The following is a 22,894-nucleotide window of genomic DNA, read 5'->3' on the forward strand; positions in this document are numbered from 1 at the left end:
CTCCGTTTTTTCTGCGCTCCACATAAACGTGCGCTGTCCCCTTTTCCACCGACCAGTTGATTGTCACCAGGAGCGCTGCGGAGCGCGGCTCGTCATCCACCATCCGGCAGCAGGAGAGGAGGCAGCAGCCTCTTCACGGGACATCATTCATCTTATTTCTAATGCTCCTATCGGGGAATAACTTGTATTAACTTGGAGCGGCACAGTCACGTCATATAAGGCGGATAACGGTCGTTTCATGGTAGCGGCACCACTGTCGCATGTGCTGCGGAGCTCGGCGTCGGAAAGAAGAACAGAAACGTTCAGACCTCCAGTTTATCTTCGCTGATGTAGATGTTCCCCATCATCTTTAAGTTGATCCATTGAAGTGGGGGTGCTAGCTTGGAAGCTGCTGCCGATGCTGCTCCATTCATCATTGTGTGCGCTTGACTGAACTTAGCTAGGCGGCTAACGAGGACGCGCCGCCGCCGCTGAGGAACCGGTGTGCGCACAGGGAGTTAGCGGAAGGATGATGAGAGCAAACATCCACTCAGCAGGCGCATGTGGTTCACGATAAATATCAAAACCATATTTAATAATCGTTTTGTAGAATATTACAGCCACACAGCCGCTGTGTGCGGTCGGACCTAGAGGGCCCCGGTCTTTATAAAGCTGTCCTTAACGCGCAGTGGGCCCATGTTTTAAATTAGGAAACAAAGACCCAGGCTGGTGAAGAGGGCAACGATAAGCTGTTTAGATAACTTAAGCTTGTTTTAGCGTTTTCAGGTGAGCTAGCAAGCTGGTTGACGGATTAGCCGCACAGTCTGGACTGCACTGCTCCCTCTGTCCCCCATTTGGATTCGTCCCCCACGGTTTTTTTGTCTGTGCCGCTCCACAATGGGCAGTCACACCGGGGACAAGGGGCCGGTGGAGGTGGAACCCATGCCGGGATACTTGGACCTCATCGCCAGAGCCTCCTCCGTCATGCTGGACGCATGGAGAGACTGTAGCCAGTGCGGTCTGGAGCTCTCCAGACGGACGCTCCTAGAAAACGCATTCATGACCTGGACCGAAATCGCCCTCTTCTTCTTCTGCGCCTACATGTGGACGCAGGTCAGGCGGGGACTGACAGAAAGTCTGTTTATGGTGAGTGACAATCACACAATCACAGCTCAAAACACTTAGGCATCCATTAGTTAGTAGGTCCAGCAGTCCATCAGTCTAATTACTACCCTGGACAAGGGGGGTCTCTGTGCCTCTCAGCTCTCAGGAGCCTTTACTGCACACGAAATGTAAGCACAAAGTAAGATTGAGTAACATATGTAAGATAAATCCACTTATATGTTTAAGATAAAACAACATGTGAAGAGGAACTGAAACACTTCACACCTGCTCTCAGTGTCTCAGCTGCGGTTCACACAGTTTCCCCGAAGTTCTCATCTGGGTCCAGTGAGTCATCTATGAGTCATTCAACATGGTGGCAGGTTCAAGTAGGGTTAAGAAGTGTATACAGAACTCAGTTAGCCCCATATGGGCTTTAATCCAACTGTAAACCCAAATGTTTCCTGTCGGATTCAAGTCAGGGAGACATCTTTTCATCTGGAGTGGTTTTTGGTGTGTTTGGGATCAATGTCATGATGAAAACTCCCTCTCCTGCCAAGGCTCTTAAGACTGGGGGCCATCCTTTCACCCGTTATATGAGTAATGGAACTTGCATTCAAACAGCGTCTATAAATGACAAACATATAAAAAGTCTTTCTTTGCCTTCTAACTGCTGCTGCAACTGTGTTTTGGGTTATATTCAGTACCATATTGAGCCTGTCCCGTCTTTATGAAGTCTCACAATCTGGTTTGTAACTCGTTCAGGTAGTTCCTCACAGTGCAGAGCCCTGTTGGATTAGACACAAACTGTTCACAGATGATATCAAAACCTTTCATAATCATTCATGTGGTCAGCCTCAATTTGAAATCACATTTTGAAGAAGGCATATTATGTATAAAATTCATATTTTTATTCACCTGCTCTGTTGTTTTGGGTTATTTACCTTTGCAAAAGCTACCTAATTTTCTTTACTGTTAAGAACCAACTTCTCTTCTCTCAGTCGTACATTTATATGCAGTAAATCATAGCTTGACCCAATTGCATCTACAATGCTACTGAAGTAGACACAGTTATGTTTTGGGGGTACATTTCTAAATTCTGGGCAGGTTGTAAAAACAGTAATCTGCAAAGTGAATCTATCTGCATCATTTAAATGAAATTTATTTTCCAAATAAGACAATGTGACTGGGGAACATTGTTCACGATGGACGTCCCTTAGACACCTGAGAATGTGCACTTAAAACGTGTCTAGAATCAGCATAACTATATAGTTTCTAACCACAAAACGAGAGGCCAGCTGTTCAGTCTATTTTCTGACAGATTGGCCATATGCCCAGACCTCTTATATTCCCTTCATCCATCCAATTCTATCTCCACTCTGTTAGTGTAGCCAGGGAGGGGCTCTTTCTCCACACATAGCGTAGATGTGGCTTCTGGCTTGTTATTCTGCCATACTCATGGGTGGGGGTGTACTGTCTACACGTGGTGTACGGTCTGATGATGATGATGCTATAGCAGCATACTGTGGCTATGGCTGGGCCCCATGTGTGAAGCCTGATGTGGTCAGTGCAGCATGTGTACAAAAAAATTGGCTTATTTGAGGCCTCGATATTATTAGGACCGTCAATGATGAGATGTAGGTTGAAGAATCGGTGTACCTTGGGTTATTTAGTGCATGTGTAACACTACCTTTACTGTGCATACATTAGGGATGAAGAGGATCAGGTCAGCCGTGTTGAGTGCACACAATATGAGTATTGCTGTTTTACATCACATAAGCTATGGTTGATTGGCTGTCTGATCAGTACAACAACCTTATTTCAGGTCTCATTTGAAAACGGCACACAACATTTTACTGAAAGAAGCAAGGCAAACCTGTCAACAATTACTGAATCTGCGGATTTCACGGTGCTGAAATAAATGATTACTATGGACATGCAGGTGTCTTTGTAAAGTGATTGCGCTTTTCTGTGAACACAATAATGACATGTCATAGAAAAATATGAGAACATATTTAATTAAGTCAATATCTCACGAGACCTTATAGACATGAAATGTTAGCTTAAACAAACAGTGAATAAAGCACTATGTAATCCACTGACGATATCATCTGACATATGAGGAGTAAATGTTTGTTCTTCTCACATACTGCCATAATGCTATTGAATAATCTCTCAAAATTATATATTCATCAATAGGGCTGTCAATTAAATGAATGGATATTTGTCAGACCATGATAAACTTTGGTTTATGAGTGGTTTTGTATTTTTGTACAAATAACAAAAGCTGATAAACTGATGATTAATTTACACAGAATATATTCCGCATTTAGTCATTTGGTCAGCCCTTGTCAGAAAAATTAATTGATACATTTGAATTATAGAATTATAACATGACAAAACATGTCTTTTATATTTATTTTAAAAAATAAAAGGCCATCATGTGGAGTTTTCTAGTAAGCTATGTTTGCCTTCATATGTATTTATCTAACGAACAGGTTGATTATGTTTCCTTCCTCATTAATATTATTTAATGTATACTGATAATCATCAGTACATGAAAGGAAGAAGAAAAGCAACATATTTGGCCATATCACCCATCCCTCTGGTTTATTTGCCCCAAGAACTGCTGATTAAAATAATTAGTTTCCTGTTTTGTTACTTACAGTAGCCTATTTCCAGACATGTTTGATGAATGAAAACTGACCTACTTAAAACCGCCATTTACTCTAATTTGCAGTGTACAGATCACGGTGAATGTCTTTTGTAGTGTTTATATGTTGGGCTTGCAGTACTCAGTCAGGGGCACTACTTTATGCACAAGCTAGGACATGTTGTAGAGATGTCGCATGGACGCTGGTTTTATTTGTATTTAAATATGAAAATGTGAAATATGAAATGTTGGGGATGGCTCCTGTGAACAACCCTGTGTGGTTGAGTGACTTGTTCTCATCATGTTGACGATGATGCTTGAGCGTATTACAGCAGCAAGTATTTGTTTTATAAGTTGTTGATAAGCCACTTGAGCCCCACTGTTACATAATATTACTTTGGTGCATGATATTGTCCACATCTCATATACTGCTGACACTGACATCTCAAAATTTAAATAAAGGCAAATAATTCCTTTAAGTTAAGTGTAGAAAAGTCCATTAGTAACAGGGAAGCAGACCAGGATGTGTTGAAAGTCTTCACTCCACTGTTATTAACTGTTTTTTTTCTTTTTTCTTTTAAAGAATGTACCTAATAATCTTACAAATGCCATGTCACGCATAGTGTACTTCTTGTTTTTTCCTTTAACTGCACTCTGCAGAAGCATGGCTTTAATGGGCGTTTATCTGGTGATTTATGATTTATGCACTCCAGAGAAGAAAGTTAAAAAAGAACGAGACTATAGAGGCTAAAAGTTTTTACAGGTTGAGTATTGCAAGTTAAATCAGAAGAAGAGTAGATGATTGAACAAATAAGGGCAAGGAGAAAGAAGGAATTGAGAAGAGAAGTGGGCTCAGGGGTTGTGTAGCTGGGGCCAACCCTGCTGAGTCAGCATGCAGCAGCTAATCATTAACACAGTTGTACACACGTCTGTGCACATGCACATGGTGGTAAAAGGGCAGATCTGTCACACACACCAACAACTTCTGTTTACTACCCAACTTTTAAATGTGGCAGCACCACAGTCTTGTACACTACCCGCCCCAAAAAAAGTTACCACCTAGATTAAACTAAATAAATAGGTAAGAGCCTCTCATTGGATAATTACTGCATGTTTCAGCCGGCAACAAGTTATTTAACCCAAACTGATGCAGTGAGTAGCTTCTCATTTCTTGAACAACCATGTCTGAAGACACATCCTGTGGTGATGAAAAGATGTTAATCTGTTTCAGAAGAGTCCAATTATTGGCATGAATCAAGCAAAGAAAACATGTAAGGAAATTGTTGAAACTACTAAAACTGGGTTAAGAACTGTCCAGTGGAAGAAGGTCATGTGGTCTGATGAGTCCAGATTTGATCATCAGGGTAAGAAGAGAGGCGGGTGGTGATGCACCCATCATGCCTAGTGCCTACTGTACAAGCCTATGGGGGCAGTGCTATGAGGTTTAACCTTTTCACAGCAGTCTGACTGTCCTATCATCAACACACGATCTCGGCAAAAAAATGTATGCAGCTCTGGACGGGAATAAATGTTTTGTGACATTGCAGAAGCTTATTGAAACAATGCTACAACAAATTTCTGCCGGAATCAAATCTAAAACAAAATATTATAATGTGTGACTTTTTTTTTTGGACGGGCAGTGTTTTAAAAAAAAAAAAAAATTAACACTTGTTGTTCAGTGCAGATACACAATGCAGGCATTATTCAAAGCCACAAACACACACAAACTAACACATTTGTACACACTGAAGCAGTCGCTGAACGAGCAGAGCAGCAGTGTTCCTCCCAGCTATAAAACCTTGTAGTAGAGCTTATCTACCTGTTTCTAGCTGAGCAGCACCACATCCCCTCTTGAAAATGTGAAAGCAGCCAGAGATTTGACAAGGTCTCCAACCACAGATCCCAGATCACCTTACACTAAGCTGCTGCTCATTCGTGTGCATTAGAGCCACAGAGAGAAACCCAATACTGGATTTATGCTCCAGGGGATGTGCTATCCATTCAGTCAAAAGTGCCCACTCAGGTGAAATGGTCTTGTAATTTTGACACTGACTGCAAACAGTTTTGCTATTCTAAGTCGCATTGTCTCCCCTCCCCTCACCACATGGTCTCTAGGCAAGCAGCAGTTTTGCCTTCACTTGACACATGATATATAGCTGTATGCGCTTGAGTAGGTCATGCATCATAAATGCAATACACTTATGGCTTCACAAATCTGTAACAGCAACACTTTCCCTCACCGAAAACAAAAATTGTAGCTCTGATAGACTTGTGTTATTTGTATTGTATTTGTATCTATCAAATTAGTTTACATCCCCACCACTGTCATATACTCAGTATGTATGGTATCTTTATGATATGGATCATTCTAGTGCCACTATATGTTTCAGTGTGTGCCTGCAAAAAGCTGAATGTCTGAATTTATGCACTAATTTTAGGGACTTTTAGTTTAGCTGCTGTTTTCGATTCGTATTTTCAAGGCTGAATTTATTACTCTACTATTAATCGGTCCCTTTTTATTTATTATGTAGCATTTTTTCACTAATATTTGACAATTAATAGATTACAAATATTGATGAATTAAGAAGGAAAACAATAATTGGACAATGCATTGCATGCCTACTTTGTATATATGTATGTATAGTTGAGCTTTTGCATATTTATTGAAACTTATCGAAAGGAGACACCGTGCTTTAATATGAGTTATAATTTTGAACACAAAACAGAAGAAACAGGTTGGTTTGTGCTCTCCATCATGTTGAATCACAGCCAAAGCAGGATCATAAATGAGCTCTGTTTGTTGATTGTGACATCCAGACTCTCTTCTGGTCAGCAGGAATATGCTGTAAGACCTCGACTGGCAAGCCTTTGAATATGTTTCCTCTTCTCCTCTGTTTCTGTCTTGCATATTTGTCTTCAAGTAGACACAGTGTACAGGCTTGCATTAGACAAGAACATGTTGTAGGCTTCACACTTGGCAGCTGTCTCCCTTCTAACAAGGTCACTCTATAACTGTGATGTGGTCTCACGGTGACCAAAGCGGCTCATTTTTGTCTGCAAAGATAACACATAATACTTCTTATGATATTAGGCTATTTCTAAAAAACAAAACCATGTTTGTTTGTCTCAGCATGTTTGTTTGTGTGGTTCAGCGTAGTCCACACGACTTCTATGCTTCTCTTTGCTTTTGGTGATTGGTTGATGCAGTTAAATGAGTTTCTCCAACACACTCCCTCTGTCTGTCTTGCTTTCTCTCTCTGTCTGTGGGTGAGGCCGGTTTATCCACATGGTCTCACAATCAAAAAGGGTGCACTTTACTATGCAAAATGTGATCAACATATTTGCATGTGGCTTTTTTCTCTCTTCATCTCTATGCAGTATTCACCGCAGCTTTTTGTTTCTCTTGATTGTGCTTATCTGTTGTACTTTGAATGCACTTTTTTTTTTTTACTTCCTGACCCAGCATGTGCTATTGGGTTTGCATAACCACATATCTAGTTAGTCCAAAGCTGGAGGTTGAGAGTGGGACCTTGGTTATTGCACCAACCAAGGTGTGAGTCAGTGAGACTAGATGGCTGTTGTTTTGTCACCCTTTTAAACCCCACTCAAAGACATGATGTTTGGCATATAGCATATAAAGTCTTAGCCATCAACAAAATTCATACTGATGTATTCTAACTTGTTATAATACAGTATGATAGTGACTATTATACAAGTCATTCTAAAGAAATTTTGACTGGTTGACGTAGATGTGTGGTTGTAAGATGTGATACATTTCACATTTATAGTCCCACTGTGTAACCAAAGCACAGAAACCAGCACTGTGTGTCTGCCTTATTCTAGCTGTAATCCATAGCTGAACCAATAAACTAACCTCAATCCAGACATCTGATCATTATTCAATGACATTAGAATCTTAGTTTAGTAAGGCCTAACTGAAATGTAGGACCTTTAATTAAAGAAGCTGATGACACAGACATACACACACGTTGTACACGGTCAGTCCTCATTCTCTATTTGTTGCCCATTTCATAGATACTGCATTATGAATGACAGCCATATGTCTTCTAGCTGTCAGTTTGGACAGGGGACAGCTTGAGTGAATATCTAATACAAAGATTGTACAGTTTGTCTCTGTTCTTAACTATATTCCTGTTCCTTTTACTAGTCCATAATGCAGACAGACAGACACATATATGATGATGTCCCTGCACAAAGTTGACACACAACTACAACAAATAAAGTATGCAAACAAAAAGTGTACTATATGCCACTATTTGTCTGCATTGCTGTAGTCTTTATTTGTTTTGTGTGGAATCAGCGTGATACAGTAGGAAATTGGTGTTTTGTCCCTGCAGACTGGAAAACATACCATTTTTAACCAGAGTGTAATAGCACTGTTGGTGATTGAATGGTCATGATAAGACCTTGATACAAGGTGAAGGGCTTAGAATTAGCCAGTGACAAAAACAATTTGGCATGTTACGTTTTTTTTACTGAATTCAGGAAATCCATGCTGATTTCTGTCAGTGTTGTTGCTCATTGTGTATTCACCATGACTAGGAATGTACTACACTTGATATCCCACTGTGTGTGCAATATAAAGTGTGTTCACAACATTAAATGAGGTATATGTGACAGCTTATGAAGTGTGACTTGAACCCCACATTCCACAGACTGTACAAAAAGGACCTTCACTGTTTCAATGATGTAGAAGACATTGTCCTTAAAGTTTTGCCTACTGTATCTCATCATATTACTCTTTACACAATGTGCAACCCTAACTGAACCAGTAACTGCTACATTTAACATGGATATAGATGTGTTCTTGAAAAAAGATCAATATTGAGTTTTTAAGAATTATTTAAATAAAAGCTTCTTTTTTTTTTAGCTGTATACATTTATGATATTAGCTTTTAACATAGCATCACAATTAAAATAGAAGAAGTGGAAGTGTATGTTTAAAATATAAACTTACTTTGGTGCTCCAGGGGTTAATTTGACAATCAAATATGGGGTTAATCCTTCCACTGGCTCCAATAGTCTAGACCTCCTCCTAACAGGTGCACCTCTCTCTCCCCACCCTTACATACATACCCAAATATTAACCCGTGTGTGCTGGTAAGTCACATTCATACCCACACACACGATAGAAAAACATCAAACCCTTATTTAAATGTGTTAGATATATTCATGTCACAGGAACTGAAACTATTGACTACTTTTGACTTAAATGGGTTTTTGGCATTGGTGCCCTTTCTGTGATAGTAAAAAAAGTAAAGTAAATACATTTATAGCATTTTCATTGAGATTGTTTATGATCTCCAGACACTTTGTACATGAATATTTACTTGTCGTAGATAGATTTGATACTTTTGAAAATGTACCTGAAAATTAGCTCAAGGTAACAGTGCAAAAAAGTTATACGGTGTGTGTTTGTTCATGCTGCTGCAGTAGACTGTCAATTGTAAACTTAAAGTTTACTGCAGTTTTCTCTGTCTTATTTTCTTCATTGCACATTGTTCCTGGTGGGGTCATTAGTTTTCACCCAGTCACGCACTGGAAATAATAATGCTCAGTGATGACAATGCCCTGTCTAATCATGTGTTTTTAATCAAATCAAGTTCAGATGTTCAGCTGGCCTCCAGCAGTGTCGAACTGTCCATCTGGAGTACTGTGTGGTGGTCCCGCTGTGCGGAAACATCCATATGATACGACAAATAACATCACATGCTGTTTAATTTAAATTAGACGCATAACTTCACTTGCTACATGTGGCATAGACAAAAAAGGCCCTCAAGTTCCTGGTCTACTGTTTGTTGTAGAACTCATCACATAAGGACAAACTTTTAACTATATTATTCTTGTCATATGTTATATCAACAAAAAGTTTCCAATAATGTAGAAATTTTAAAAAAATTGGTATTTTCTGGCTCCTTTTGTCATTATATGGGGATAAAACTTTTCCCAAATGGAGGGGACAGCTGTCCACTTATGGCCTTGTTAGGAATGAGGTAGATATCTTATTTATAATGAGACAGAATTTCAGTTTGGAGTAAGATAGGATCAGTGTACAATGAAGGAAATAACTAATGTCAAAATAGTAGATTAAAACCTACTTAGAGTAGCAAATAGGTTATATTTATTTGTATATGTATATATAGTCTAAAACCCTCGCCATCCATTGCATAAGCTCTTTAAAGCCTTTGTAAATCCTATTTGCCTCCAGTCTGGAAAAGATTCAAAGAGAACAAAGTGCATGACACGAAGATGGACAGAGTGACGTCAGCCCCAAAGAGAAGGATCAAAGCTAGACATGGCTAAAGGAGTGAACGAGGCTGAGTGTGAGAGCCAGCCTTATTGAGCAGATCCACACATGAGCCAGTATCCTGACTCACTGGCCCAGTTATCTTCTTATGCAAGAGGGCAGTGGAGTCCAATCATCCTCTCTCATCACTTGCTTCCAGGAAGGACAGAGAGGGACAGAGATCTCTAGCCATTGAAGGGTGAAAGGGAGAACAGCTGCAGGTAAGGGGAGCATGCAGCTGCAGATAAGAAGGAAACGGAGGAAGATGAAGAAAGGATGGATGAGGAAGGACTGAAGTAGAGCAGTGATGGAAGGACTTTTAGCCAGAGTGTTGGGCTTTGCCAGCATCCCTGCATGGTTGCTAAGTGAACCACTCATTTGTCATTAAGTCTCTTTCACATTGACTCTTTTCCTCTCCGACCGTGCCAGGGGAATTTATTTTCTTGTTTTCTCTTTTTTTCTTCCTCATTTCCTTTTCTGCTTGAAGCTTGTGATGCTTCAAACTACTGAACGAGTTCAGCCACAGCCTGTCGGAGACAAACAGGACGAGAGGGGGGAGAATGGTCAAAGGCCTTCTCTGAGTGTAATTCAAGGCATTGTCATTTATTTAGACAAAGGACGAGTAAATTATCTCAGTGTCCTTGACCCACTATACCCCCCACCCCACCCCTGTAGGCTAGCAGACGTGTGTACTGTAGTGGGTGGTTAGGACCCAGAGAGATGGTGGGCTGAATGGCACACAGAGAGACAAGAATATTGCCATTGGCAGACTGTTATATAATCACAGAATCTGCATTTGAAACAAAAATGGTGTCCCTGCTGTGAGCTTTTGGCTGGGACCTCACTGTAGAGAGAGGGTTTTTTCTTCTGTAAAACCGGCCAGGAGGAGAGAAACATCACATTCTCCCAACGGTTATCTGCTAGAAGCTAGTGCTTGGTGCCATGTGATGTAATTTTGTGACCCACCAACAACACCTTGCTCAAGATGCCATAAATACTGATTAGAAGATGAAACACAAACAAGAAAGGCCAGTTTGAGTGATATAATATCCACAGGTTGAAAAGCTGTAAACACTGTTTATAATAACACGAAGAAAGAATGTTATGTATGTTTGGAGTAAAATTAAAAAAGTAATTACCAGGACTCACCAATTACTACAGCTACACACGGTGGTGTTTATTAAGATGTGAGTAACCGAGTCATGTTTGCTGTAACCTGCATCAACCTCTACTGTATTGAAACCTTTGCAAGTGTGCGTAGGCTTATGCCTTTGTGTGTATTGGCAGGGGATGATGTGATGGAAGACTGGAGGGGGGTATGCAGTGCGCTGACAGCTGGCTTCTATAAATAAATGTTGCACGCAGGGGGGAGACACGGGGGAGGAGAGACAGAAGAAAAGAGGGAGACAGACTGAGAAATAAAGGAGGAGAGGATGGGAGATGGTGGGAGCAGGCAGGGCTGCTAAAGTTGGAACCGACAAAGATGTACTGAGAGACTTAAAAGAGTGGGGTGAGTGTCTTGTGCTCCACAGCACTCCAGTCATGACTTATGCTAAACACGTACGTCACCACAGTCTCAACCAGTCAGCAGTTTTCAACAAGATCAGTGTGTATTCTGTCTCTATATCTCACGACTCAGGACCACAAAATCTGTCTCTGCTACACGTTATCTTAACCGTGTTGCTCTGCCAGCTTCCTGTCCTGACTTAGTTTGACTCTCTTTTGTGTGACGTAAGAAACCCATTAAATTCGGAGAACAGCAGGAAAGAAGACCATTTCCTCCACTAACTTGCCATGTAATCAGTCACTAGCTGTTTAATTAGAACTGATTGAGATGTACACACAGGCAGTTTTCACTGTGCTGCCTTACAGTTTCATCAGAAAGTGGTGTGTGGCGTGTGTGGTTTCCAGCCTTGACAGTGATGACACATGAAAGACTTCTCACTTGTATGTCTTACAGACTGATTGTCTCACACCTGCACTATCCTTATCTGCCTCTACTGTATCCGTGTGTCTACTGTACATGTTTTGTTATAAATTAAATGTCACATCATCAGCATCTCTTGGAGTCTGATTTGTTTCCATTCCTTTACATTAAAGGTTTGTGTTTGAAAGTGTCTGCTGTTACAAAACTCAGAGAGTGAGGAAAAGTACCAACAGGAGGTAAAGTGTAGCCAGTAGGGGAGGCAGTAAGGCTGGGAAGGAGGAAGATAACATGGCCCGATCAGTAAGTATGTGGGTGGGGTCATGTTATCAGGCTATATCAGTACATCAAGACCTCCTCTCTGACTTCCTCTATTTCTGCTAACATAAGATACCATAAGTAGACTTGTGAAAGACTTTTGTGCATGGACAGTTACTTCCTTGTACTGCAACTTACTGACTATAGTGCATGTTTACACGTGTCACGTAGAGAGCGCAATATGGAAGAAAAGGGGGAATGTATGTGTGAACGTATATGACAGATATACCTACTTATAGTAAATTTGCTGTCTGTAATCTAGCATCTCAACATCATCCTGATACTCTCTTAGTAGCACTGGCAGCAGGTACTCTTACACTTTGTAATGACTCATAAAGCCTTCATAAATTAATCTGAAGGTTATTCTTAATACTGAACTGTAGATGAGTTGGAGTTAAACAATTGACTTGTCTCAACTCGTTCTGTGATACAAGTGAACTGTTGGTTTTACCACAAATACTGAATTAAGATCTATGTATTAATTTTACATTACTTTAAAAGAACACCATCAAAATTAAACAGTAATTGAGGCCTAGGATCTCTCAGCAAACTCTATGACTGTAGAAACCGCTAATTACATTATGAATGTGACTTCCTCTCACTTCCTGTCCTCTGTGTGTCTGATTGTGGTCCTTCTCTCTGCAGCCTCTAGCACATTGGTGCAAGCTGATGCCCAAAGATGCTGCCAAGATGCCGGAGAGCGCGTGGAAGCTGGTCTTCTACACCATGTCGTGGTCCTACAGCACCTACCTGCTCTTCTTCTGCTCCTACTCCTTTTTCCAAGACCCACCCTCTGTCTTCTACAGTAAGTATGAACATTTAATTTGCAATTAATGGGACCAACTAACGCTGCTGCTTATTTTATAGATAAAAATAACAATATTATGTTGAATTGATATTGAATTCATGTAGTTAAACCATATTGGATAGCCAGTGACATCAGATAATGTATATGTATTAGTACTAATATAGAGCCAGATTCTTATCCAACCTCTCTGACTTGAAAACAAGCTGAAGTCATTTTAATCTAATGAAACAGCAGGCAGCTATGTCTAATCCTATAGACACCCTGCAGGGAGAAAATTCCACTTTGAATATGTAGTTTAATAGCTGATGCATATTATATTTGCAGCCTGGTGGTTTCTGCATGGTCCAGCATCACTAGTAGAACGTATGTTGTTTTCATATTATAGTTAGTAAAAGGCACAGAAACAACAATACAATAGATAGCAGAGATTTTATGATATAATACATACATGATGTCTGCATAATAGGGAACATAATCATGTGTGCATTGACTATTACTGTATTGTAAATGGAGAACAGATGCATAAAGAGAATCCAGTGATGATCTATTACTATTAAACTGTGCCAGTCAAAGTATGGCTAAAAAAGACTGGCAGAATTCACAGTGTCAGGTTGGTCTGTAATAACTGGCTCACCTCTAATAGTTGTCTGTCTGAGATACGTACAGAAAAACAGCAGTGTGTAGAGTGTGTGTATCCTGGAGAGAAGAGTAAAAAAAGCTTCATTCTCCTGGAGAAAAAAAGGGCTCCAGTTCCCATGCCTTCACTTGGCAGCTCTTCTGTTGCGATCCATCTAGCGGCCTTCTTCTCAATGTTTAATGACGGAAGGGCCAATCAATAAACATTACACAAGACCCGAATGTAACCCCATCTCACTAGAGACAAACCTCACTCAAACACTGGAGGAGAAAGTTTCCATTCAACATCTGATATTTTACAGATACATGAGTTAGCCTTGTAGCTCAGTGCTTAGGCAAACCACCCTAATTCCCTTGAGGTTTAACCTGAAATTTGATACCACTACGGCTGAAGTGTAAATTAAGTTAAAATAGTATCTAGTAGATGCAGGTAATAATTTTACTAAAGTGGCAAGAAAAAGTATGTTAACCTTTTGGAATTTCATGGATGTCATTTAACATGATCTGATCTTCATCTAAATCAAGAGTATTAACAAATATGATGTGCCTAAAATGATAATTCAAACATGTTCTATTTTTAAATCAGCTTAATGCAAATGTATTCACCTTAATTATTATATGATCAACCCTCAGCAAAATTAGGATTTTCTCCAGCTGCCACAGTGTGAAATTCACAGAACACCTATTAAATCATGGTTGACTTTGCATCCCCAAAAAGGTGACACAATTTAAAAAGGGTGACGGCACAGAAGACTATTTTTGGCAGAAACAGACAAGTGGCTCCACCACTTGAGGCGGTACTGATAAGCAGAGAGTCTGAAGTAAACTGGCCTGCTGGCATGCTGTGTTTTGCATTGACCGCAATAGTTCCTCCTACAACAACAAGAACAATAATAGAGAGAGGACATACCTCTACCCAGGATAATAACACACATTCAAATCATTCAGCATGATGCATCAGCATGTACATACTGATAGCAAAGGATCATGGTATAGGTGTTTAGGATTTACTGATAACAAACACACACAATGTCATAACATGTTGATCTTCTAAGTTATTTTGCAAAGCTAACTTGTAATGACAGTATTGATGAGGATACCCCTCCTTCTCATGAAATGCTAACATGGATTATTTTGTGTTGGGTTCACTGTGTGGCTGCTTTTTCCTGTGATCCCAGACCTTGGACATTTGCTCTAGTTTTTTTCTTTTCATTTACATTTAGTCATTTGGCAGGCGCCCTTGCTATCTTTTCTCTCTTTCTCGATTTTGGGTTAGGGTTCATTTTGGAATCTGCATCACAGTGTAGTATATTAACAGGAGAAATCATCCATGACAGAGATTTTTAGTAATTGTGTTATTTGAGTTTCTCGAGATTAGTTTCAGCCCTGTTTATCTACTGTATCACAAAATAGCCCGTTCTTATGTCTCTTGCATGTTCCTTCAGACTGGAAGAGCGGTATGTCAGTGCCTACAGACATCGCCATAGCCTACCTGATCCAAGGCAGCTTCTACGGCCACTCCATCTATGCTACAATCTACATGGACGCATGGAGGAAGGACTCTGCTGTCATGGTGGTGCACCACATTATCACACTGGCGCTCATTAGCTTCTCCTACGCCTTCCGGTAATTAACTTTTTATCACAAAAAATGACTGGTTGATAATAATTTGTCTGGTTGGAAGAGAAACACATTATGATGGCAATGCTTTAGCTAGAAAAAGAGTGAAGTATACCTTCAAAAAAACCCACTGGGTCTGCCCTCAGATACCACAACGTAGGGATCCTGGTGTTGTTTCTCCACGACATCAATGACATCCAGCTGGAGTTCACAAAGGTCAACGTCTACCTGAAGTCCAGAGGGGGAGGCTATCACCTGCTCAATGATGTTCTGTCCAACATGGCCTCTGTCAGCTTCAGCATCACTTGGTGAGCTTCAATAAACACACACACATACTCTCGACAGCATCATCATTATTATGCCTGTCTCCTACTCGCTCACAAAGATCCAGAAGATGAATAGACGTGTTTCATTTATTCTGGTCCGTGTGTTTCCTCCAGGTTCTGGTTCCGCCTCTACTGGTTTCCTCTCAAAGTGCTGTATGCCACCTGTGTGTCCAGCATCCAGTCGGTGCCCAACATCCCTTTCTACTTCTTCTTCAACGCTCTTCTCTTTGCACTGCTGCTCATGAACATCTACTGGTTCCTGGTGAGGATACACTCGGATACGTAAATACAGAAGGCCTTCTATGTAATAAAAAATATTTTAAGGCCAGGATATTCTGTCTTCAATTTCCTTACTCCCTCCCCTCTCTTTTGTAGTTCATCGTGGTTTTTGTAGTGAAGGTGCTACAGATGAAGGAGGTGAATGATGTCAGGGAGTATGAAGATGAGGACGGCGTCAGCAAGGCAGCAACAGGGCTTAAGCCAGAAAATGATGATGTCGAGCATCACAACTCTGCACAGGGGTGAGCAGCACCTTCACACACTTTTTTAGTCTGACAGAGAGACATCAGCTGAAGCCGAGTTTATACTGAGCAGCTCTCACTTTGGCAGGAAACTGAACCCACCTTTTTATGTGTACACTACTTCCTACACAAAAGCTATAAACACGACCTAGACAGGAGGGTGTAGGTACCTGCACAAAACACAGACTCATGCATGCAAACATTCTGCTAACTGGACGAGTTGGCATCACAAGTGAATTGAAGCCATCCGCTGATTCTTCTGTAATCACATCTCTGTTTAGGAAAATACAGGTCGACTCAAATATGAATCATTTACATCTATTATACATTATTAATCTATAATAAATAGAAATGTTGGTAGCAGTTTCAGTGCTATTGGAACATATAGGAGCCTCTTCAACTTTAACCTTAACCATATCTGACTGACTGACTGTTCATGTGTATCTTTATCACCTCCTCACTATTATCATGGTAGCCTTTGACCACCACAACTCTCTGAAGACCCTGAAACTGCTGACGACTTCATCACTTAATCACTCGTATTAGTTCAGAAAGTTACACAGTCTAAGCTGTCTTGACGTGGTACAACTCTCAAATCTGATAAGTCACATAGGTTACATTACATACAGGAATAGATGCAAAAAAAAAAGCAGCGCTCTCCCTGCTACCTTTAAAAAGTAGATACTTGTAAAGATACCCTCAGAAGTCTTTACCTGATATCCTTTATCTGAATCCTTATTAAAGAAGTTTCTTTGCTTCACTCTCTTCCCTCTCTCTGTTTTTAGGAAGCACGTGCAGAACGGGGTCACCAAGGAGAAGCATCTATGACAGGCTCTCCATCGCCACCACCTGGCACTAAATTACAAGTACAAGCGAGTTAAGGCGCCCTCCTGGGACGGCACGCGCTCAAAACGTGACTGAAGGGTAGTGTCACAAAAAGAAAAGGGAGTAAGTTGGAGGTCAGATGGGTTTTATTCTTTTTATTTGTTTTAGGACTTTTCGTCACTGTCATTTGTTTTGAGTTTTGTTTTTATTAGAGCACTGTGAATGTCATTTCAAGTGGCATTCTGTCGCTAACTTTACATTTGATAGAAAAACATACCAATTTGAGTCAGAGTTGAACTTTAACTGTCACGTACAGTAGAATAACGTGTCATTTTCACCACTATCACACTCAAAAGCGCTACAGCAATCAAAGGCAGACAAAGGTTTAGGTCTGTAGTGGGACTAGGGCTAGGCTGCAGTAAGCTGTAGTCACCTGCTGATATATACTTACATACATAAATCATGTTTCCTAATGAATTCAACCTCCTCTCCAGTTTTCCAGCTCAGACTTGAGACAGAAGGCTAAAAACATTACTGTATGTTGTTGTCAGAATAGCTCTCATGGCTGCGGTGATGCAGGAGACCCAGACTATCATTGCCTGGTGATGTTTCATCACGTGTATTGAATGTCATTGCACATGGCAGTGGTGGCGGCCGCACAGCTCTGGCCCCCGGTGACACTTAGTTTGAATGGAAAAGAAACATTAGTGTGTGTAGGCACAGTTTGTGTGTGTGGATGTGGAGAGTAGCTGAGTCAGTTATTTGTTTCACAATATTTCAGCTCTCAGTTCGTCTCATGTACTGATGATGAACGGACATTGTGAATTTTTACCTTGCATTCCTGAAGGGAAGGAGCTTTTTATTTTTTTTATTTCCTCTGTTTGTTGCTTAGCATCTGTTGCTGCACTGACATGAAGGCATGCAAGCTGGTTATGGCGTGTGCTGGTTAAATGACAGCAAATGGCTGGAAATGATTGATTAGGTTTCAGCATCATGATCTGATTTGGATTATTTGAATGGATATTCATAACTAGTCGAAGTGAAACCGAAGCCCAGAACTTGTGTAAAGAGAAAAATCAGTATGTAAAAAACAATATATATGCACATCATGGTATTTAGAAATGCATGACAAGGGAATGATTTTGGAAAATATGCTATGAAATTGTTACAACGAAGAAAATTCCTCTAGCTATGTAATTACTAACTTTAGACATAAGTCTAACACTGATGTCTAAACTCAAAACATGAAGCAGCAGTTATCACTTAACACACATAAAGCTGGTAAGCATACAAACCAGTGTGTCATGAACTGTCGTGACAGTTCAGATGTATCTCTGACAGTCATGAAGTGATATGAAGGGATGAGATGATGCCTTCTGTAATTTGAACTCTTTAAATTAACCTGCAGTGTAATGGCCATGTCACATGTGAGCCGTACTGCTCCACAACATGTGTGTTTAGTGCAAACTGCTGCTTCTCCTAACAAATTGAGGGATATTCCTCCTACCTTCTTGATCAAATAGTATTTGAACAGCATGCTTGTGCTGCTTGAACAGGCCGCAGATGTCGTCTGTCTGTAGGAGAAGCAACTGTTGTGTTTTTGTTTGTCTTCCTCAGTCTCAGAGATGAAACATACTTTTAATATGACATTTAACAGTCACTGGTATTACAGTAAATGAGGTTATAATCTTTGGTTTATTTTGAAATTGCTGCTGTTTTTTTAATTGGAGCACTGTATGTATTTCAGATGTGTCGTGTTTCCGTTGTGTACTGTATGAGTCGTGATGTCTGATCAGATCAGATATCACCAGGGACCAGTTTTGTCCACCCATATTACAAACGTGGTTTTGGTCTGATTCCCTTTAATCTAGATGTTGGCTCACAGTCATTTCACAGTTGTCATTACACATGTGTACTGTATGTAACATAGTTTATCAAACATGTTACCGTGAAGAATATATCAGATGTTCAGGGTCCTATTGCTGACTGGTTTTACGAGCATGGTCTACTGGCAGGAAGTGACCGGTTAAGGTCCTGCCAGCTCAACTGTGACTAAAGTTTCCATGGGTAGCTGATATTTTAGTTGTTTGATTACAGGCGAGTGACGTTTGCAATAAGCTCTCAAAGACCTGCGATGTGGATCAGGTGCGACTGGTATGGTCCTGTGTGTCCACCTCTCCCCAAACCCACTGTGTCATACTACAAACAGTGCTGTGATGTCATGTGAACAAATAACTACTACTGGTAGTGAGCGACATGACAAAATATACTGTAAAACAATTTACATGGCAGTGCTTCTGTTTTTAAATACTTCAGGTATATTTTACCTGTGTGGAAAGTCAACGAGTTGTTTATTGGAATTTAGATTTTTATGTGATTTTTTTGCGTCAGAGTACTTAGATTGGTCAAGTATGTAGTTCGCTAAGAATTGACTGTCTTATTATGATCCATCAATCATGTTTCAACCAATTTTGATGAAGTTTTGTTAAAATAAAAAGTGGATTCCTACACACTGTCGACATGTACGCGTAGCACTGATTTATGTTGTTTACTGATTGTTGCCGGATCAGGGTTTATGATTGAAATGTCTGTGAAAACATTTTGGGGAAGTCAGTATTCTCTTGATTTTATTTTCCTACCCACCTGTTCTGCAGGTGTGCATTAGATGATGATAATTCAGTAGCATTTTTCAGTACATTTATTCTATCACAAGTATTACAATATGACATGGTGAAAGAGGATTTCATCCATGTCAGAACTGATGAAACTATCCAAAATTGAAGAGAGGTGATGCAGACATCTGTGTGTTTTTGTTGTTCTTGTTTGTCCTAATCAATGGATTTGTCTGCTTTTAATTTAAACATCCACCTATGAAACATTAAGACAAAGTTTAAGTTGTTGGAAATGTTGCTTAATTCAGTCAGATAACTCTGGAAAAGATTTATTCCGTGAACTGCTCAGAGTTGATATTTAATGTCTAGGCTCAGGCCTCGTCACTCCTGATAAACAGATGTTGGCAATGAGAAATTACACAGCTATTTTATTGCAAATACTGTGTTGGATGTGTTGTGGTTTCGGGTATAACGCGATCTCTCTGAACTGGCTCACAGACTTTGCTTAATTACGACACAAATTAGCTTCATCTTATCTTTGATTGTGCCAAAAAGTCCATCCACATTATGAGGCAGGTGTGAGCAAAGAGAGCGAGTAGACAACAGCGGGCAGATAGCCCTGCAGGTACCTCTTATAAATTGCACTGTAATTTATTATTTTTATTTATACTGTTTGTGAGTAAATCAACTTAGAAAAGGGAAGAAGGGATTTATATGACTTTCTGGGAGGAATATCTAAATATTTTTAATCAAGTGTATTTTAATGATACATATACAAATTGCCCCGTTTTTTCCAAATTGTTTAAAATCTGACTAGATTAAAAGGTGTGTACCTGCTCTTTTGTAATAGAACTTTAATACTTTTCAGCCAATGCTATGGTTTCATTTCTTTCCCCTTAAAATAAAACATGTGAAGACACAACTTCCTTGTGATTTATTTTTGTCACTTATATTTAATCACATGATATAATTTTCATTGCAAAGATCAAGTGTTGTGGATGAGTTGAAACAGAGTTCAGACCAGAGGAGAGATCATTTCAGTGCACAAATGAAAACTGCTTCAATAAATTAAAAAAAGTCACACGTACTACACAGTTTTTTCCCTTGTGTTGCAAATAAAACTAAATCCTGTCATTGTTGACATAATGGCGGCAGTAAGGGTGACATGCAGTAATACGTGGAAAATACCAAAGAAAAGAAACCTTCACCCACAACAAGGCAAGACAGGGCAGACAGACGGTCTAAGAGGAACTACCGTATTAAACTACCGTTAAACAGACACACACATTTCTTACTAAACTAATATTGTGGGTTTACACATTTTATCCTTTTTATTCCGACACCCTTTGTGTTACCGCCCTAATTAAACACTTATTGTATAAATGCTGTAGTGTTGGCTTTACCGAGATGTTAACACAGCTTTCTGATTCTGTCACATTGAGAAACCCTAAGTTTCCTACAGATTAAACGGAGCACAGGAGGGGGATTTAACTTTGTTGTGTGTTGTTTGACTACACATTTAAACACACAAGAACAGACTAGAGTCTGCCGTGTGTCATTTCTCAGTTTTGTTTGATCATTTAACATATCAAAAAGAAAAAAAGTAAAAATCACATCACACCAACAGTGAAACCAAGTACAGAAAAGTTGACACAAAACGCAGGTAGGAAAATCTTAAGGTGGAATCTGCTTAAATTTTGTAACTATATATAAAATGGGGAGAAACGGAAAGTTTCATACACACACCGATTATTGGCCGAAGATTTTTACCATTCAGTTTCCTTAAAGTTAGTAAGTTAACTACCAACAGGATTATCTAAACACTACTTCACATTTTATGTAGACAGGCGTTGTCTTTTCTGTAAACGTGAGAACAGCCGTTTTCTCTGAGCTTTTACAGGATAAGTTCACATTTCTTCATATTTTACCACAGTACTCGTCCAGATCTACACACAGTTGTTAGATGTTATTATAAAATGTGAATTTATCCTTAAGCAACACATTTCTGGACTAAACTCTGCGAACAGTTTCTCCCTCTAGCTGCCCGAGACAACGCATGACGTCAGTTTGGCAGAACAATCACTGGTTTACTGAGAACATGGGTGGAGAGTGATGAGTAGTACAGCAACATCACAAACTCTCACGTAATCTCATCCAGACCTCTGAGGTTCGGACAGGTTACATCTGTCATGAGAGTCAAGTAATGAAATACTCTGATGCGAGGGATTATCTGAAATGAATGACAAGACATCTGTGGAGACAATTATGATTCCTGATTATTCTGGCCCGTGAGACCAAGTGGATTAAGCTGGCAGCAGGATATGATCTGACATCATAGTCTGTGGATCAGGATGAAGGAAATGAAAGTGATTCTGCTGGTTTGAAAACCATCACGAGAACAGCTGCTGTGTTCTTCCTGGCTAGAGTTTCTTGATTTTAGGGGGAAAAAAGTGGGTTCTTAGGGAAAAAAAAACAAAGTGTTGGTTTAGTGGGCCTTCACCTTGGGCTGGGTGATTCTACGGACAACACTGTACAGGACACCGAAGTTCTGCAGAGAGACAAGAGACAGTTTTATTTGATCTAGTGTGACTGCCACCATGACTTTAGGATTACATTAGGAAGAAAAGGAGCTACAGACTACTCTGTTGAAATAGTGACTTACCTGGATAGACAGATACATCATCCCTAAGTAGGCTGCGATGCAGACCGCCAGCAGCAAGTCAAATATAGCAGGCTTCACTCTGAGAGAGGAAAAAACCAGAGTGAGAGGTTTTTAATGTTTGGATTTTATCTGTTAGTAATAATGTTGAATTAAAATAAACTAACACCAGATAAGACATCCTATATTTACGGCTAAAGATGGTTCATTAAGTGACAGTAGATCAGTACAAGCTGCACTAAAGCATCTCACAAACAGAAGCTCGAATAATGGTACCTGTAAGCATTCATAGTCTGCTTGAGCTGATCGTAGAATACAAACTCTGGATCCCTAAGGAAGACAAAACAAAACACTTAAAACATCAGCAGAAAACTGTTCAAAATAAACATTTAAGTCTATATTAGAACTGATGTTTCAGAAAATTTGCTGGAAAGAATTTAAGCATCAGTCAGCATCACTTAAGTGAAGTCTGATGCCACTGGTTTGATTCATGATGCTAAAAACAGGCTGATGTTACAATCAAATGTTTAAATAACACAACACTGGAATTAAATCACAGCCATTACATTCGATGAAAAGAAAAGATAGTTTTGTAGAATATCTAA

At 39.8% G+C, this 22,894-nt stretch overlaps 2 protein-coding genes across 5 annotated transcripts in view; one reads left to right on the forward strand and one right to left on the reverse strand.

Moving 5' to 3' along the window:
- Nucleotides 1-21,240, forward strand: cers1 (ceramide synthase 1). The gene is made up of 7 exons (XM_026345115.1): nucleotides 1-1,125; nucleotides 12,928-13,087; nucleotides 15,172-15,352; nucleotides 15,493-15,654; nucleotides 15,787-15,934; nucleotides 16,048-16,193; nucleotides 16,979-21,240. Exons 1-7 carry the CDS (start codon nucleotides 877-879, stop codon nucleotides 17,019-17,021), a joined length of 1,089 nt encoding a protein of 362 aa, XP_026200900.1. The 5' UTR covers nucleotides 1-876; the 3' UTR covers nucleotides 17,022-21,240.
- Nucleotides 20,550-22,894, reverse strand: part of ncln (nicalin) — a 9,325-nt gene continuing 6,980 nt past the window's right edge. For all 4 annotated transcript variants that reach the window (XM_026345114.1, XM_026345113.1, XM_026345112.1 and 1 more), the window contains exons 13-15: nucleotides 22,566-22,619; nucleotides 22,293-22,371; nucleotides 20,550-22,178 (exon numbers count right to left, since the gene is read on the reverse strand). In XM_026345114.1, coding sequence (XP_026200899.1) covers nucleotides 22,116-22,178; nucleotides 22,293-22,371; nucleotides 22,566-22,619 — 196 coding nt within the window. In that variant the 3' untranslated portion in view covers nucleotides 20,550-22,115. The remainder of the gene's footprint in view (nucleotides 22,179-22,292; nucleotides 22,372-22,565; nucleotides 22,620-22,894) is intronic.

This window comes from Anabas testudineus, chromosome 4 (genome assembly GCF_900324465.2).
Source record: "Anabas testudineus chromosome 4, fAnaTes1.2, whole genome shotgun sequence".
In the NCBI taxonomy this organism is placed as follows: domain Eukaryota; kingdom Metazoa; phylum Chordata; class Actinopteri; order Anabantiformes; family Anabantidae; genus Anabas; species Anabas testudineus.

Bases quoted from the DNA above. Each gene is read 5' to 3' on its own strand.
- cers1 (XM_026345115.1), top strand. From the start codon at position 877: ATGGGCAGTCACACCGGGGACAAGGGGCCGGTGGAGGTGGAACCCATG. The intron at 15,353-15,492 runs GTAATTAACTTT...GTCTGCCCTCAG, and splicing joins AGCTTCTCCTACGCCTTCCG to ATACCACAACGTAGGGATCC. The intron at 15,655-15,786 runs GTGAGCTTCAAT...TGTTTCCTCCAG, and splicing joins GTCAGCTTCAGCATCACTTG to GTTCTGGTTCCGCCTCTACT.